The sequence below is a fragment of the Oncorhynchus tshawytscha genome, unplaced genomic scaffold, assembly GCF_018296145.1.
Source record: "Oncorhynchus tshawytscha isolate Ot180627B unplaced genomic scaffold, Otsh_v2.0 Un_contig_3339_pilon_pilon, whole genome shotgun sequence".
NCBI lineage: Eukaryota > Metazoa > Chordata > Actinopteri > Salmoniformes > Salmonidae > Oncorhynchus > Oncorhynchus tshawytscha.
Genome location: NW_024608061.1, coordinates 1,955 through 19,531, shown reverse-complemented (window position 1 = coordinate 19,531; position 17,577 = coordinate 1,955). Strand labels below are relative to the sequence as shown.

Here is a 17,577-nt window from a genome sequence, read left to right as displayed (position 1 = left end):
GTGGTGTAGAATGGGTACCCTCCTCTGTGGTGTAATATGTTCTGTCTGTGGTGTAGAATGGGTACCCTCCTCTGTGGTGTAATATGTTCTGTCTGTGGTGTAGAATGGGTACCCTCCTCTGTGGTGTAATATGTTCTGTCTGTGGTGTAGAATGGGTACCTGTGGTGTAGAATGGGTACCCCTCTGTGGTGTAATATGTTCTGTCTGTGGTGTAGAATGGGTACCCTCCTCTGTGGTGTAATATGTTCTGTCTGTGGTGTAGAATGGGTACCCTCCTCTGTGGTGTAATATGTTCTGTCTGTGGTGTAGAATGGGTACCCTCCTCTGTGGTGTAATATGTTCTGTCTGTGGTGTAGAATGGGTACCCTCCTCTGTGGTGTAATATGTTCTGTCTGTGGTGTAGAATGGGTACCCTCCTCTGTGGTGTAATATGTTCTGTCTGTGGTGTAGAATGGGTACCCTCCTCTGTGGTGTAATATGTTCTGTCTGTGGTGTAGAATGGGTACCCTCCTCTGTGGTGTAATATGTTCTGTCTGTGGTGTAGAATGGCTATACTCCACTCCACATCGCGGCTAAGAAGAACCAGATGGAGATTGCCACGACGCTGCTGGAGTATGGAGCCGACACCAACGCTATGACACGTCAGGGCATCACACCACTGCACCTGGCCTCTCAGGAGGGCAACGTAGACATCGTTACCCTGCTACTGGCCAGGGAGGCCACCATCAGCTTGGGCAACAAGGTGGGGGTTAGGGGTCAGGTGTTAGGGTTGTCCTGAGTGTCCTGTGTCCTGTCCTGTGTTCTAATGTGGTATGTCCTGTCCTGTGTTCTAATGTGGTATGTCCTGTCATGTGTTCTAATGGGGTATGTCCTGTGTTCTAATGTGGTATGTCCTGTCATGTGTTCTAATGGGGTATGTCCTGTGTTCTAATGTGGTATGTCCTGTCATGTGTTCTAATGTGGTATGTCCTGTCCTGTGTTCTAATGTGGTATGTCCTGTCCTGTGTTCTAATGTGGCATGTCCTGTCCTGTGTTCTAATGGGGTATGTCCTGTCCTGTAATGTGGTATGTCCTGTCCTGTGTTCTAATGTGGTATGTCCTGTCCTGTGTTCTAATGTGGTATGTCCTGTCCTGTGTTCTAATGTGGTATGTCCTGTCCTGTGTTCTAATGTGGTATGTCCTGTCCTGTGTTCTAATGTGGTATGTCCTGTCATGTGTTCTAATGGGGTATGTCCTGTGTTCTAATGTGGTATGTCCTGTCATGTGTTCTAATGGGGTATGTCCTGTGTTCTAATGTGGTATGTCCTGTCATGTGTTCTAATGTGGTATGTCCTGTCCTGTGTTCTAATGTGGTATGTCCTGTCCTGTGTTCTAATGTGGCATGTCCTGTGTTCTAATGTGGCATGTCCTGTCCTGTGTTCTAATGGGGTATGTCCTGTCCTGTAATGTGGTATGTCCTGTCCTGTGTTCTAATGTGGTATGTCCTGTCCTGTGTTCTAATGTGGTATGTCCTGTCCTGTGTTCTAATGTGGTATGTCCTGTCCTGTGTTCTAATGTGGTATGTCCTGTCATGTGTTCTAATGGGGTATGTCCTGTGTTCTAATGTGGTATGTCCTGTCATGTGTTCTAATGGGGTATGTCCTGTCATGTGTTCTAATGTGGTATGTCCTGTCCTGTGTTCTAATGTGGTATGTCCTGTCCTGTGTTCTAATGTGGCATGTCCTGTGTTCTAATGTGGCATGTCCTGTCCTGTGTTCTAATGGGGTATGTCCTGTCCTGTAATGTGGTATGTCCTGTCCTGTGTTCTAATGTGGTATGTCATGTCCTGTCCTGTGTTCTAATGTGGTATGTCCTGTCCTGTGTTCTAATGTGTTATGTCCTGTGTTCTAATGTGGTATGTCCTGTCCTGTGTTCTAATGGGGTATGTCCTGTCCTGTAATGTGGTATGTCCTGTCCTGTGTTCTAATGTGGTATGTCATGTCCTGTCCTGTGTTCTAATGTGGCATGTCCTGTCCTGTGTTCTAATGGGGTATGTCCTGTCCTGTGTTGTGTCCTGTCCTGTGTTCTAATGTGGTATGTCATGTCCTGTCCTGTGTTCTAATGTGGTATGTCCTGTCCTGTGTTCTAATGTGGTATGTCCTGTCCTGTGTTCTAATGGGGTGTGTTCTAATGTGGTATGTCCTGTCCTGTGTTCTAATGTGGTATGTCCTGTCATGTGTTCTAATGGGGTATGTCCTGTGTTCTAATGTGGTATGTCCTGTCCTGTGTTCTAATGTGGCATGTCCTGTGTTCTAATGTGGCATGTCCTGTCCTGTGTTCTAATGGGGTATGTCCTGTCCTGTAATGTGGTATGTCCTGTCCTGTGTTCTAATGTGGTATGTCATGTCCTGTCCTGTGTTCTAATGTGGTATGTCCTGTCCTGTGTTCTAATGTGTTATGTCCTGTGTTCTAATGTGGTATGTCCTGTCCTGTGTTCTAATGTGGTATGTCCTGTCCTGTGTTCTAATGTGGTATGTCATGTCCTGTCCTGTGTTCTAATGTGGCATGTCCTGTCCTGTGTTCTAATGGGGTATGTCCTGTCCTGTGTTCTAATGTGGTATGTCCTGTCCTGTGTTCTAATGTGGTATGTCCTGTCCTGTGTTCTAATATGGTATGTCCTGTCCTGTGTTCTAATGTGGTATGTCCTGTCCTGTGTTCTAATGTGGCATGTCCTGTCCTGTGTTCTAATGTGGTATGTCCTGTCCTGTGTTCTAATGTGGTATGTCCCGTCCTGTGTTCTAATGTGGTATGTCCTGTCCTGTGTTGTGGTATGTCATGTCCTGTGTTCTAATGTGGTATGTCCTGTCCTGTGTTCTAATGTGGTATGTCCTGTCCTGTAATGTGTTGTGTCTTGTACTGTGTTCTAATGTGGTATGTCCTGTCCTGTGTTCTAATGTGGTATGTCCTGTCCTGTGTTCTAATGTGTTATGTCCTGTGTTCTAATGTGGCATGTCCTGTCCTGTGTTCTAATGTGGTATGTCATGTCCTGTCCTGTGTTCTAATGGGGTATGTCATGTCCTGTGTTCTAATGGGGTATGTCCTGTCCTGTGTTCTAATGTGGTATGTCCTGTGTTCTAATGTGGTATGTCCTGTCCTGTGTTCTAATGTGGTATGTCATGTCCTGTCCTGTGTTCTAATGGGGTATGTCCTGTCCTGTGTTCTAATGTGGTATGTCCTGTGTTCTAATGTGGTATGTCCTATCCTGTGTTATAATGTGGTATGTCCTGTGTTCTAATGTGGTATGTCCTGTCCTGTCTTCTAATGTGGTATGTCCTGTCCTGTCTTCTAATGTGGTATGTCCTGTCCTGTGTTCTAATGGGGTATGTCCTGTCCTGTGTTCTAATGTGGTATGTCCTGTACTGTGTTCTAATGTGGTATGTCCTGTCCTGTGTTCTAATGGGGTATGTCCTGTCCTGTGTTCTAATGTGGTATGTCCTATCCTGTGTTATAATGTGGTATGTCCTGTGTTCTAATGTGGTATGTCCTGTCCTGTCTTCTAATGTGGTATGTCCTATCCTGTGTTATAATGTGGTATGTCCTGTGTTCTAATGTGGTATGTCCTGTCCTGTCTTCTAATGTGTTATGTCCTGTGTTCTAATGTGTCCTGTCCTGTGTTCTAATGGGGTATGTCCTGTCCTGTGTTCTAATGTGGTATGTCCTGTCCTGTGTTCTAATGTGGTATGTCCTGTCCTGTGTTCTAATGTGGTATGTCCTGTCCTGTGTTCTAATGTGGTATGTCCTGTCCTGTGTTCTAATGTGGTATGTCGTGTCATGTGTTCTAATGGGGTATGTCCTGTGTTCTAATGTGGTATGTCCTGTCATGTGTTCTAATGGGGTATGTCCTGTGTTCTAATGTGGTATGTCCTGTCATGTGTTCTAATGTGGTATGTCCTGTCCTGTGTTCTAATGTGGTATGTCCTGTCCTGTGTTCTAATGTGGTATGTCCTGTCCTGTGTTCTAATGTGGTATGTCCTGTCCTGTGTTCTAATGTGGTATGTCCTGTCCTGTGTTCTAATGGGGTATGTCATGTCCTGTGTTCTAATGGGGTATGTCCTGTCCTGTGTTCTAATGTGGCATGTCCTGTCCTGTGTTCTAATGGGGTATGTCATGTCCTGTGTTCTAATGGGGTATGTCCTGTCCTGTGTTCTAATGTGGTATGTCATGTCCTGTGTTCTAATGGGGTATGTCCTGTCCTGTGTTCTAATGGGGTATGTCCTGTCCTGTGTTCTAATGTGGTATGTCCTGTCCTGTGTTCTAATGTGGTATGTCCTGTGTTCTAATGTGGTATGTCCTGTCCTGTGTTCTAATGTGGTATGTCATGTCCTGTCCTGTGTTCTAATGGGGTATGTCCTGTCCTGTGTTCTAATGTGGTATGTCCTGTGTTCTAATGTGGTATGTCCTGTCCTGTGTTATAATGTGGTATGTCCTGTGTTCTAATGTGGTATGTCCTGTCCTGTCTTCTAATGTGGTATGTCCTATCCTGTGTTATAATGTGGTATGTCCTGTGTTCTAATGTGGTATGTCCTGTCCTGTCTTCTAATGTGGTATGTCCTGTCCTGTGTTCTAATGGGGTATGTCCTGTCCTGTGTTCTAATGTGGTATGTCCTGTACTGTGTTCTAATGTGGTATGTCATGTCCTGTCCTGTGTTCTAATGGGGTATGTCATGTCCTGTGTTCTAATGGGGTATGTCCTGTCCTGTGTTCTAATGTGGTATGTCATGTCCTGTGTTCTAATGGGGTATGTCCTGTCCTGTGTTCTAATGGGGTATGTCCTGTCCTGTGTTCTAATGTGGTATGTCCTGTCCTGTGTTCTAATGTGGTATGTCCTGTCCTGTGTTCTAATGTGGTATGTCATGTCCTGTCCTGTGTTCTAATGGGGTATGTCCTGTCCTGTGTTCTAATGTGGTATGTCCTGTGTTCTAATGTGGTATGTCCTATCCTGTGTTATAATGTGGTATGTCCTGTGTTGTAATGTGGTATGTCCTGTCCTGTCTTCTAATGTGGTATGTCCTATCCTGTGTTATAATGTGGTATGTCCTGTGTTCTAATGTGGTATGTCCTGTCCTGTCTTCTAATGTGGTATGTCCTGTCCTGTGTTCTAATGGGGTATGTCCTGTCCTGTGTTCTAATGTGGTATGTCCTGTACTGTGTTCTAATGTGGTATGTCCTGTCCTGTGTTCTAATGGGGTATGTCCTGTCCTGTGTTCTAATGTGGTATGTCCTATCCTGTGTTATAATGTGGTATGTCCTGTGTTCTAATGTGGTATGTCCTGTCCTGTCTTCTAATGTGGTATGTCCTATCCTGTGTTATAATGTGGTATGTCCTGTGTTCTAATGTGGTATGTCCTGTCCTGTCTTCTAATGTGTTATGTCCTGTGTTCTAATGTGTCCTGTCCTGTGTTCTAATGGGGTATGTCCTGTCCTGTGTTCTAATGTGGTATGTCCTGTCCTGTGTTCTAATGTGGTATGTCCTGTCCTGTGTTCTAATGTGGTATGTCCTGTCCTGTGTTCTAATGTGGTATGTCCTGTCCTGTGTTCTAATGTGGTATGTCCTGTCATGTGTTCTAATGGGGTATGTCCTGTGTTCTAATGTGGTATGTCCTGTCATGTGTTCTAATGGGGTATGTCCTGTGTTCTAATGTGGTATGTCCTGTCATGTGTTCTAATGTGGTATGTCCTGTCCTGTGTTCTAATGTGGTATGTCCTGTCCTGTGTTCTAATGTGGTATGTCCTGTCCTGTGTTCTAATGTGGTATGTCCTGTCCTGTGTTCTAATGTGGTATGTCCTGTCCTGTGTTCTAATGGGGTATGTCATGTCCTGTGTTCTAATGGGGTATGTCCTGTCCTGTGTTCTAATGTGGCATGTCCTGTCCTGTGTTCTAATGGGGTATGTCATGTCCTGTGTTCTAATGGGGTATGTCCTGTCCTGTGTTCTAATGTGGTATGTCATGTCCTGTGTTCTAATGGGGTATGTCCTGTCCTGTGTTCTAATGGGGTATGTCCTGTCCTGTGTTCTAATGTGGTATGTCCTGTCCTGTGTTCTAATGTGGTATGTCCTGTGTTCTAATGTGGTATGTCCTGTCCTGTGTTCTAATGTGGTATGTCATGTCCTGTCCTGTGTTCTAATGGGGTATGTCCTGTCCTGTGTTCTAATGTGGTATGTCCTGTGTTCTAATGTGGTATGTCCTGTCCTGTGTTATAATGTGGTATGTCCTGTGTTCTAATGTGGTATGTCCTGTCCTGTCTTCTAATGTGGTATGTCCTATCCTGTGTTATAATGTGGTATGTCCTGTGTTCTAATGTGGTATGTCCTGTCCTGTCTTCTAATGTGGTATGTCCTGTCCTGTGTTCTAATGGGGTATGTCCTGTCCTGTGTTCTAATGTGGTATGTCCTGTCCTGTGTTCTAATGTGGTATGTCATGTCCTGTGTTCTAATGGGGTATGTCATGTCCTATCCTGTGTTCTAATGGGGTATGTCATGTCCTGTGTTCTAATGGGGTATGTCCTGTCCTGTGTTCTAATGTGGTATGTCATGTCCTGTGTTCTAATGGGGTATGTCCTGTCCTGTGTTCTAATGGGGTATGTCCTGTCCTGTGTTCTAATGTGGTATGTCCTGTCCTGTGTTCTAATGTGGTATGTCCTGTCCTGTGTTCTAATGTGGTATGTCATGTCCTGTCCTGTGTTCTAATGGGGTATGTCCTGTCCTGTGTTCTAATGTGGTATGTCCTGTGTTCTAATGTGGTATGTCCTATCCTGTGTTATAATGTGGTATGTCCTGTGTTGTAATGTGGTATGTCCTGTCCTGTCTTCTAATGTGGTATGTCCTATCCTGTGTTATAATGTGGTATGTCCTGTGTTCTAATGTGGTATGTCCTGTCCTGTCTTCTAATGTGGTATGTCCTGTCCTGTGTTCTAATGGGGTATGTCCTGTCCTGTGTTCTAATGTGGTATGTCCTGTACTGTGTTCTAATGTGGTATGTCCTGTCCTGTGTTCTAATGGGGTATGTCCTGTCCTGTGTTCTAATGTGGTATGTCCTATCCTGTGTTATAATGTGGTATGTCCTGTGTTCTAATGTGGTATGTCCTGTCCTGTCTTCTAATGTGGTATGTCCTATCCTGTGTTATAATGTGGTATGTCCTGTGTTCTAATGTGGTATGTCCTGTCCTGTCTTCTAATGTGTTATGTCCTGTGTTCTAATGTGTCCTGTCCTGTGTTCTAATGGGGTATGTCCTGTCCTGTGTTCTAATGTGGTATGTCCTGTCCTGTGTTCTAATGTGGTATGTCCTGTCCTGTGTTCTAATGTGGTATGTCCTGTCCTGTGTTCTAATGTGGTATGTCCTGTCCTGTGTTCTAATGTGGTATGTCCTGTCATGTGTTCTAATGGGGTATGTCCTGTGTTCTAATGTGGTATGTCCTGTCATGTGTTCTAATGGGGTATGTCCTGTGTTCTAATGTGGTATGTCCTGTCATGTGTTCTAATGTGGTATGTCCTGTCCTGTGTTCTAATGTGGTATGTCCTGTCCTGTGTTCTAATGTGGCATGTCCTGTGTTCTAATGTGGCATGTCCTGTCCTGTGTTCTAATGGGGTATGTCCTGTCCTGTAATGTGGTATGTCCTGTCCTGTGTTCTAATGTGGTATGTCCTGTCCTGTGTTCTAATGTGTCATGTCCTGTGTTCTAATGTGGTATGTCATGTCCTGTCCTGTGTTCTAATGGGGTATGTCCTGTCCTGTAATGTGGTATGTCCTGTCCTGTGTTCTAATGTGGTATGTCATGTCCTGTCCTGTGTTCTAATGTGGCATGTCCTGTCCTGTGTTCTAATGGGGTATGTCCTGTCCTGTGTTCTAATGTGGTATGTCCTGTCCTGTGTTCTAATGTGGTATGTCCTGTCCTGTGTTCTAATGTGGCATGTCCTGTGTTCTAATGTGGCATGTCCTGTCCTGTGTTCTAATGGGGTATGTCCTGTCCTGTAATGTGGTATGTCCTGTCCTGTGTTCTAATGTGGTATGTCCTGTCCTGTGTTCTAATGTGTCCTGTCCTGTGTTCTAATGTGGTATGTCATGTCCTGTCCTGTGTTCTAATGGGGTATGTCCTGTCCTGTAATGTGGTATGTCCTGTCCTGTGTTCTAATGTGGTATGTCATGTCCTGTCCTGTGTTCTAATGTGGCATGTCCTGTCCTGTGTTCTAATGGGGTATGTCCTGTCCTGTGTTCTAATGTGGTATGTCCTGTGTTCTAATGTGGTATGTCCTGTCCTGTCTTCTAATGTGTTATGTCCTGTGTTCTAATGTGTCCTGTCCTGTGTTCTAATGGGGTATGTCCTGTCCTGTGTTCTAATGTGGTATGTCCTGTCCTGTGTTCTAATGTGGTATGTCCTGTCCTGTGTTCTAATGTGGTATGTCCTGTCCTGTGTTCTAATGTGGTATGTCCTGTCCTGTGTTCTAATGTGGTATGTCCTGTCATGTGTTCTAATGGGGTATGTCCTGTGTTCTAATGTGGTATGTCCTGTCATGTGTTCTAATGGGGTATGTCCTGTGTTCTAATGTGGTATGTCCTGTCATGTGTTCTAATGTGGTATGTCCTGTCCTGTGTTCTAATGTGGTATGTCCTGTCCTGTGTTCTAATGTGGCATGTCCTGTGTTCTAATGTGGCATGTCCTGTCCTGTGTTCTAATGGGGTATGTCCTGTCCTGTAATGTGGTATGTCCTGTCCTGTGTTCTAATGTGGTATGTCCTGTCCTGTGTTCTAATGTGGTATGTCATGTCCTGTGTTCTAATGTGTTATGTCCTGTGTTCTAATGTGGTATGTCCTGTCCTGTGTTCTAATGTGTCCTGTCCTGTGTTCAAATGTGGTATGTCATGTCCTGTCCTGTGTTCTAATGTGGTATGTCCTGTCCTGTGTTCTAATGTGGCATGTCCTGTGTTCTAATGTGGCATGTCCTGTCCTGTGTTCTAATGGGGTATGTCCTGTCCTGTAATGTGGTATGTCCTGTCCTGTGTTCTAATGTGGTATGTCCTGTCCTGTGTTCTAATGTGGTATGTCCTGTCCTGTGTTCTAATGTGGTATGTCCTGTCCTGTGTTCTAATGTGGTATGTCCTGTCATGTGTTCTAATGGGGTATGTCCTGTGTTCTAATGTGGTATGTCCTGTCATGTGTTCTAATGGGGTATGTCCTGTGTTCTAATGTGGTATGTCCTGTCATGTGTTCTAATGTGGTATGTCCTGTCCTGTGTTCTAATGTGGTATGTCCTGTCCTGTGTTCTAATGTGGCATGTCCTGTGTTCTAATGTGGCATGTCCTGTCCTGTGTTCTAATGGGGTATGTCCTGTCCTGTAATGTGGTATGTCCTGTCCTGTGTTCTAATGTGGTATGTCATGTCCTGTCCTGTGTTCTAATGTGGTATGTCCTGTCCTGTGTTCTAATGTGTTATGTCCTGTGTTCTAATGTGGTATGTCCTGTCCTGTGTTCTAATGGGGTATGTCCTGTCCTGTAATGTGGTATGTCCTGTCCTGTGTTCTAATGTGGTATGTCATGTCCTGTCCTGTGTTCTAATGTGGCATGTCCTGTCCTGTGTTCTAATGGGGTATGTCCTGTCCTGTGTTGTGTCCTGTCCTGTGTTCTAATGTGGTATGTCATGTCCTGTCCTGTGTTCTAATGTGGTATGTCCTGTCCTGTGTTCTAATGTGGTATGTCCTGTCCTGTGTTCTAATGGGGTATGTCCTGTCCTGTGTTCTAATGTGGTATGTCCTGTCCTGTGTTCTAATGTGGTATGTCCTGTCATGTGTTCTAATGGGGTATGTCCTGTGTTCTAATGTGGTATGTCCTGTCCTGTGTTCTAATGTGGCATGTCCTGTGTTCTAATGTGGCATGTCCTGTCCTGTGTTCTAATGGGGTATGTCCTGTCCTGTAATGTGGTATGTCCTGTCCTGTGTTCTAATGTGGTATGTCATGTCCTGTCCTGTGTTCTAATGTGGTATGTCCTGTCCTGTGTTCTAATGTGTTATGTCCTGTGTTCTAATGTGGTATGTCCTGTGTTCTAATGTGGTATGTCCTGTCCTGTGTTCTAATGTGGTATGTCATGTCCTGTCCTGTGTTCTAATGTGGTATGTCCTGTCCTGTGTTCTAATGTGGTATGTCCTGTCCTGTGTTCTAATGTGGTATGTCCTGTCCTGTGTTCTAATGTGGTATGTCCTGTCCTGTGTTCTAATGTGGTATGTCCTGTCCTGTGTTCTAATGTGGTATGTCCTGTCCTGTGTTCTAATGTGGTATGTCCTGTCCTGTGTTCTAATGTGGTATGTCCTGTCCTGTGTTCTAATGTGGTATGTCCTGTCCTGTGTTCTAATGTGGTATGTCCTGTCCTGTGTTGTGGTATGTCCTGTCCTGTGTTCTAATGTGGTATGTCCTGTCCTGTGTTCTAATGTGGTATGTCCTGTCCTGTAATGTGTTGTGTCTTGTACTGTGTTCTAATGTGGTATGTCCTGTCCTGTGTTCTAATGTGGTATGTCCTGTCCTGTGTTCTAATGTGTTATGTCCTGTGTTCTAATGTGGCATGTCCTGTCCTGTGTTCTAATGTGGTATGTCATGTCCTGTCCTGTGTTCTAATGGGTATGTCATGTCCTGTGTTCTAATGGGGTATGTCCTGTCCTGTGTTCTAATGTGGTATGTCCTGTGTTCTAATGTGGTATGTCCTGTCCTGTGTTCTAATGTGGTATGTCATGTCCTGTCCTGTGTTCTAATGGGGTATGTCCTGTCCTGTGTTCTAATGTGGTATGTCCTGTGTTCTAATGTGGTATGTCCTATCCTGTGTTATAATGTGGTATGTCCTGTGTTCTAATGTGGTATGTCCTGTCCTGTCTTCTAATGTGGTATGTCCTGTCCTGTCTTCTAATGTGGTATGTCCTGTCCTGTGTTCTAATGGGGTATGTCCTGTCCTGTGTTCTAATGTGGTATGTCCTGTACTGTGTTCTAATGTGGTATGTCCTGTCCTGTGTTCTAATGGGGTATGTCCTGTCCTGTGTTCTAATGTGGTATGTCCTATCCTGTGTTATAATGTGGTATGTCCTGTGTTCTAATGTGGTATGTCCTGTCCTGTCTTCTAATGTGGTATGTCCTATCCTGTGTTATAATGTGGTATGTCCTGTGTTCTAATGTGGTATGTCCTGTCCTGTCTTCTAATGTGTTATGTCCTGTGTTCTAATGTGTCCTGTCCTGTGTTCTAATGGGGTATGTCCTGTCCTGTGTTCTAATGTGGTATGTCCTGTCCTGTGTTCTAATGTGGTATGTCCTGTCCTGTGTTCTAATGTGGTATGTCCTGTCCTGTGTTCTAATGTGGTATGTCCTGTCCTGTGTTCTAATGTGGTATGTCGTGTCATGTGTTCTAATGGGGTATGTCCTGTGTTCTAATGTGGTATGTCCTGTCATGTGTTCTAATGGGGTATGTCCTGTGTTCTAATGTGGTATGTCCTGTCCTGTGTTCTAATGTGGTATGTCCTGTCCTGTGTTCTAATGTGGTATGTCCTGTCCTGTGTTCTAATGTGGTATGTCCTGTCCTGTGTTCTAATGTGGTATGTCCTGTCCTGTGTTCTAATGTGGTATGTCCTGTCCTGTGTTCTAATGTGGTATGTCCTGTCCTGTGTTCTGTCCTGTGTTCTAATGGGGTATGTCCTGTCCTGTGTTCTAATGTGGCATGTCCTGTCCTGTGTTCTAATGGGGTATGTCATGTCCTGTGTTCTAATGGGGTATGTCCTGTCCTGTGTTCTAATGTGGTATGTCATGTCCTGTGTTCTAATGGGGTATGTCCTGTCCTGTGTTCTAATGGGGTATGTCCTGTCCTGTGTTCTAATGTGGTATGTCCTGTCCTGTGTTCTAATGTGGTATGTCCTGTGTTCTAATGTGGTATGTCCTGTCCTGTGTTCTAATGTGGTATGTCATGTCCTGTCCTGTGTTCTAATGGGGTATGTCCTGTCCTGTGTTCTAATGTGGTATGTCCTGTGTTCTAATGTGGTATGTCCTGTCCTGTGTTATAATGTGGTATGTCCTGTGTTCTAATGTGGTATGTCCTGTCCTGTCTTCTAATGTGGTATGTCCTATCCTGTGTTATAATGTGGTATGTCCTGTGTTCTAATGTGGTATGTCCTGTCCTGTCTTCTAATGTGGTATGTCCTGTCCTGTGTTCTAATGGGGTATGTCCTGTCCTGTGTTCTAATGTGGTATGTCCTGTACTGTGTTCTAATGTGGTATGTCATGTCCTGTCCTGTGTTCTAATGGGGTATGTCATGTCCTGTGTTCTAATGGGGTATGTCCTGTCCTGTGTTCTAATGTGGTATGTCATGTCCTGTGTTCTAATGGGGTATGTCCTGTCCTGTGTTCTAATGGGGTATGTCCTGTCCTGTGTTCTAATGTGGTATGTCCTGTCCTGTGTTCTAATGTGGTATGTCCTGTCCTGTGTTCTAATGTGGTATGTCATGTCCTGTCCTGTGTTCTAATGGGGTATGTCCTGTCCTGTGTTCTAATGTGGTATGTCCTGTGTTCTAATGTGGTATGTCCTATCCTGTGTTATAATGTGGTATGTCCTGTGTTGTAATGTGGTATGTCCTGTCCTGTCTTCTAATGTGGTATGTCCTATCCTGTGTTATAATGTGGTATGTCCTGTGTTCTAATGTGGTATGTCCTGTCCTGTCTTCTAATGTGGTATGTCCTGTCCTGTGTTCTAATGGGGTATGTCCTGTCCTGTGTTCTAATGTGGTATGTCCTGTACTGTGTTCTAATGTGGTATGTCCTGTCCTGTGTTCTAATGGGGTATGTCCTGTCCTGTGTTCTAATGTGGTATGTCCTATCCTGTGTTATAATGTGGTATGTCCTGTGTTCTAATGTGGTATGTCCTGTCCTGTCTTCTAATGTGGTATGTCCTATCCTGTGTTATAATCTGGTATGTCCTGTGTTCTAATGTGGTATGTCCTGTCCTGTCTTCTAATGTGTTATGTCCTGTGTTCTAATGTGTCCTGTCCTGTGTTCTAATGGGGTATGTCCTGTCCTGTGTTCTAATGTGGTATGTCCTGTCCTGTGTTCTAATGTGGTATGTCCTGTCCTGTGTTCTAATGTGGTATGTCCTGTCCTGTGTTCTAATGTGGTATGTCCTGTCCTGTGTTCTAATGTGGTATGTCCTGTCATGTGTTCTAATGGGGTATGTCCTGTGTTCTAATGTGGTATGTCCTGTCATGTGTTCTAATGGGGTATGTCCTGTGTTCTAATGTGGTATGTCCTGTCATGTGTTCTAATGTGGTATGTCCTGTCCTGTGTTCTAATGTGGTATGTCCTGTCCTGTGTTCTAATGTGGTATGTCCTGTCCTGTGTTCTAATGTGGTATGTCCTGTCCTGTGTTCTAATGTGGTATGTCCTGTCCTGTGTTCTAATGGGGTATGTCATGTCCTGTGTTCTAATGGGGTATGTCCTGTCCTGTGTTCTAATGTGGCATGTCCTGTCCTGTGTTCTAATGGGGTATGTCATGTCCTGTGTTCTAATGGGGTATGTCCTGTCCTGTGTTCTAATGTGGTATGTCATGTCCTGTGTTCTAATGGGGTATGTCCTGTCCTGTGTTCTAATGGGGTATGTCCTGTCCTGTGTTCTAATGTGGTATGTCCTGTCCTGTGTTCTAATGTGGTATGTCCTGTGTTCTAATGTGGTATGTCCTGTCCTGTGTTCTAATGTGGTATGTCATGTCCTGTCCTGTGTTCTAATGGGGTATGTCCTGTCCTGTGTTCTAATGTGGTATGTCCTGTGTTCTAATGTGGTATGTCCTGTCCTGTGTTATAATGTGGTATGTCCTGTGTTCTAATGTGGTATGTCCTGTCCTGTCTTCTAATGTGGTATGTCCTATCCTGTGTTATAATGTGGTATGTCCTGTGTTCTAATGTGGTATGTCCTGTCCTGTCTTCTAATGTGGTATGTCCTGTCCTGTGTTCTAATGGGGTATGTCCTGTCCTGTGTTCTAATGTGGTATGTCCTGTCCTGTGTTCTAATGTGGTATGTCATGTCCTGTGTTCTAATGTGGTATGTCATGTCCTGTCCTGTGTTCTAATGGGGTATGTCATGTCCTGTGTTCTAATGGGGTATGTCCTGTCCTGTGTTCTAATGTGGTATGTCATGTCCTGTGTTCTAATGGGGTATGTCCTGTCCTGTGTTCTAATGGGGTATGTCCTGTCCTGTGTTCTAATGTGGTATGTCCTGTCCTGTGTTCTAATGTGGTATGTCCTGTCCTGTGTTCTAATGTGGTATGTCATGTCCTGTCCTGTGTTCTAATGGGGTATGTCCTGTCCTGTGTTCTAATGTGGTATGTCCTGTGTTCTAATGTGGTATGTCCTATCCTGTGTTATAATGTGGTATGTCCTGTGTTGTAATGTGGTATGTCCTGTCCTGTCTTCTAATGTGGTATGTCCTATCCTGTGTTATAATGTGGTATGTCCTGTGTTCTAATGTGGTATGTCCTGTCCTGTCTTCTAATGTGGTATGTCCTGTCCTGTGTTCTAATGGGGTATGTCCTGTCCTGTGTTCTAATGTGGTATGTCCTGTACTGTGTTCTAATGTGGTATGTCCTGTCCTGTGTTCTAATGGGGTATGTCCTGTCCTGTGTTCTAATGTGGTATGTCCTATCCTGTGTTATAATGTGGTATGTCCTGTCCTGTGTTCTAATGTGGTATGTCCTGTCCTGTCTTCTAATGTGGTATGTCCTATCCTGTGTTATAATGTGGTATGTCCTGTGTTCTAATGTGGTATGTCCTGTCCTGTCTTCTAATGTGTTATGTCCTGTGTTCTAATGTGTCCTGTCCTGTGTTCTAATGGGGTATGTCCTGTCCTGTGTTCTAATGTGGTATGTCCTGTCCTGTGTTCTAATGTGGTATGTCCTGTCCTGTGTTCTAATGTGGTATGTCCTGTCCTGTGTTCTAATGTGGTATGTCCTGTCCTGTGTTCTAATGTGGTATGTCCTGTCATGTGTTCTAATGGGGTATGTCCTGTGTTCTAATGTGGTATGTCCTGTCATGTGTTCTAATGGGGTATGTCCTGTGTTCTAATGTGGTATGTCCTGTCATTGTTCTAATGTGGTATGTCCTGTCCTGTGTTCTAATGTGGTATGTCCTGTCCTGTGTTCTAATGTGGCATGTCCTGTGTTCTAATGTGGCATGTCCTGTCCTGTGTTCTAATGGGGTATGTCCTGTCCTGTAATGTGGTATGTCCTGTCCTGTGTTCTAATGTGGTATGTCCTGTCCTGTGTTCTAATGTGTCATGTCCTGTGTTCTAATGTGGTATGTCATGTCCTGTCCTGTGTTCTAATGGGGTATGTCCTGTCCTGTAATGTGGTATGTCCTGTCCTGTGTTCTAATGTGGTATGTCATGTCCTGTCCTGTGTTCTAATGTGGCATGTCCTGTCCTGTGTTCTAATGGGGTATGTCCTGTCCTGTGTTCTAATGTGGTATGTCCTGTCCTGTGTTCTAATGTGGTATGTCCTGTCCTGTGTTCTAATGTGGCATGTCCTGTGTTCTAATGTGGCATGTCCTGTCCTGTGTTCTAATGGGGTATGTCCTGTCCTGTAATGTGGTATGTCCTGTCCTGTGTTCTAATGTGGTATGTCCTGTTCTGTGTTCTAATGTGTCCTGTCCTGTGTTCTAATGTGGTATGTCATGTCCTGTCCTGTGTTCTAATGGGGTATGTCCTGTCCTGTAATGTGGTATGTCCTGTCCTGTGTTCTAATGTGGTATGTCATGTCCTGTCCTGTGTTCTAATGTGGCATGTCCTGTCCTGTGTTCTAATGGGGTATGTCCTGTCCTGTGTTCTAATGTGGTATGTCCTGTGTTCTAATGTGGTATGTCCTGTCCTGTCTTCTAATGTGTTATGTCCTGTGTTCTAATGTGTCCTGTCCTGTGTTCTAATGGGGTATGTCCTGTCCTGTGTTCTAATGTGGTATGTCCTGTCCTGTGTTCTAATGTGGTATGTCCTGTCCTGTGTTCTAATGTGGTATGTCCTGTCCTGTGTTCTAATGTGGTATGTCCTGTCCTGTGTTCTAATGTGGTATGTCCTGTCATGTGTTCTAATGGGGTATGTCCTGTGTTCTAATGTGGTATGTCCTGTCATGTGTTCTAATGGGGTATGTCCTGTGTTCTAATGTGGTATGTCCTGTCATGTGTTCTAATGTGGTATGTCCTGTCCTGTGTTCTAATGTGGTATGTCCTGTCCTGTGTTCTAATGTGGCATGTCCTGTGTTCTAATGTGGCATGTCCTGTCCTGTGTTCTAATGGGGTATGTCCTGTCCTGTAATGTGGTATGTCCTGTCCTGTGTTCTAATGTGGTATGTCCTGTCCTGTGTTCTAATGTGGTATGTCATGTCCTGTGTTCTAATGTGTTATGTCCTGTGTTCTAATGTGGTATGTCCTGTCCTGTGTTCTAATGTGTCCTGTCCTGTGTTCAAATGTGGTATGTCATGTCCTGTCCTGTGTTCTAATGGGGTATGTCCTGTCCTGTAATGTGGTATGTCCTGTCCTGTGTTCTAATGTGGTATGTCATGTCCTGTCCTGTGTTCTAATGTGGCATGTCCTGTCCTGTGTTCTAATGGGGTATGTCCTGTCCTGTCCTGTGTTGTGTCTTGTACTGTGTTCTAATGTGGCATGTCCTGTCCTGTGTTCTAATGGGGTATGTCCTGTCCTGTCCTGTGTTGTGTCTTGTACTGTGTTCTAATGTGGTATGTCATGTCCTGTCCTGTGTTCTAATGTGGTATGTCTTGTACTGTGTTCTAATGTGGTATGTCCTGTCCTGTGTTCTAATGTGGTATGTCCTGTCCTGTGTTCTAATGTGTTATGTCCTGTGTTCTAATGTGGCATGTCCTGTCCTGTGTTCTAATGTGGTATGTCATGTCCTGTCCTGTGTTCTAATGGGGTATGTCATGTCCTGTGTTCTAATGGGGTATGTCCTGTCCTGTGTTCTAATGTGGTATGTCATGTCCTGTGTTCTAATGGGGTATGTCCTGTCCTGTGTTCTAATGGGGTATGTCCTGTCCTGTGTTCTAATGTGGTATGTCCTGTCCTGTGTTCTAATGTGGTATGTCCTGTGTTCTAATGTGGTATGTCCTGTCCTGTGTTCTAATGTGGTATGTCCTGTCCTGTGTTCTAATGTGGTATGTCCTGTCCTGTGTTCTAATGTGGTATGTCCTGTCCTGTGTTCTAATGTGGTATGTCCTGTCCTGTGTTCTAATGTGGTATGTCCTGTCCTGTGTTCTAATGTGGTATGTCCTGTCCTGTGTTCTAATGTGGTATGTCCTGTCCTGTGTTCTAATGTGGTATGTCCTAACCTGTGTTCTAATGTTGTATGTCCTGTGTTCTAATGTGGTATGTCCTGTCCTGTGTCCTGTCCTGTGTTTTAATGTGTTATGTCCTGTCCTGTGTCCTCTCCTCTCAGAGTGGTCTGACTCCTCTCCACCTGGCAGCTCAGGACGACAAGGTCAACGTAGCTGAGGTGCTGGTTAACCAGGGGGCCACTGTTGACCCAGAGACTAAG

General features: G+C 44.5%; 2 protein-coding genes across 2 annotated transcripts in view; both read left to right on the top strand.

Annotated features, from left to right (window-relative positions):
* The window catches only part of LOC121843248 (ankyrin-3-like), a 27,971-nt gene extending 27,542 nt beyond the window's left edge, over positions 1 to 429 (top strand). Inside the window, exon 4 of the mRNA XM_042312833.1 lies at positions 404 to 429. Within this exon, the coding sequence (XP_042168767.1) occupies positions 404 to 429 (26 nt within the window). The remainder of the gene's footprint in view (positions 1 to 403) is intronic.
* Positions 191 to 17,577, top strand: LOC121843247 (ankyrin-3-like; the record flags this gene model as incomplete). Its single annotated transcript, XM_042312832.1, is given in 2 exon segments — positions 191 to 742; positions 17,479 to 17,577. Coding segments are annotated over 2 exon segments (255 nt in total), but the record flags the coding sequence as incomplete, so codon positions are not given.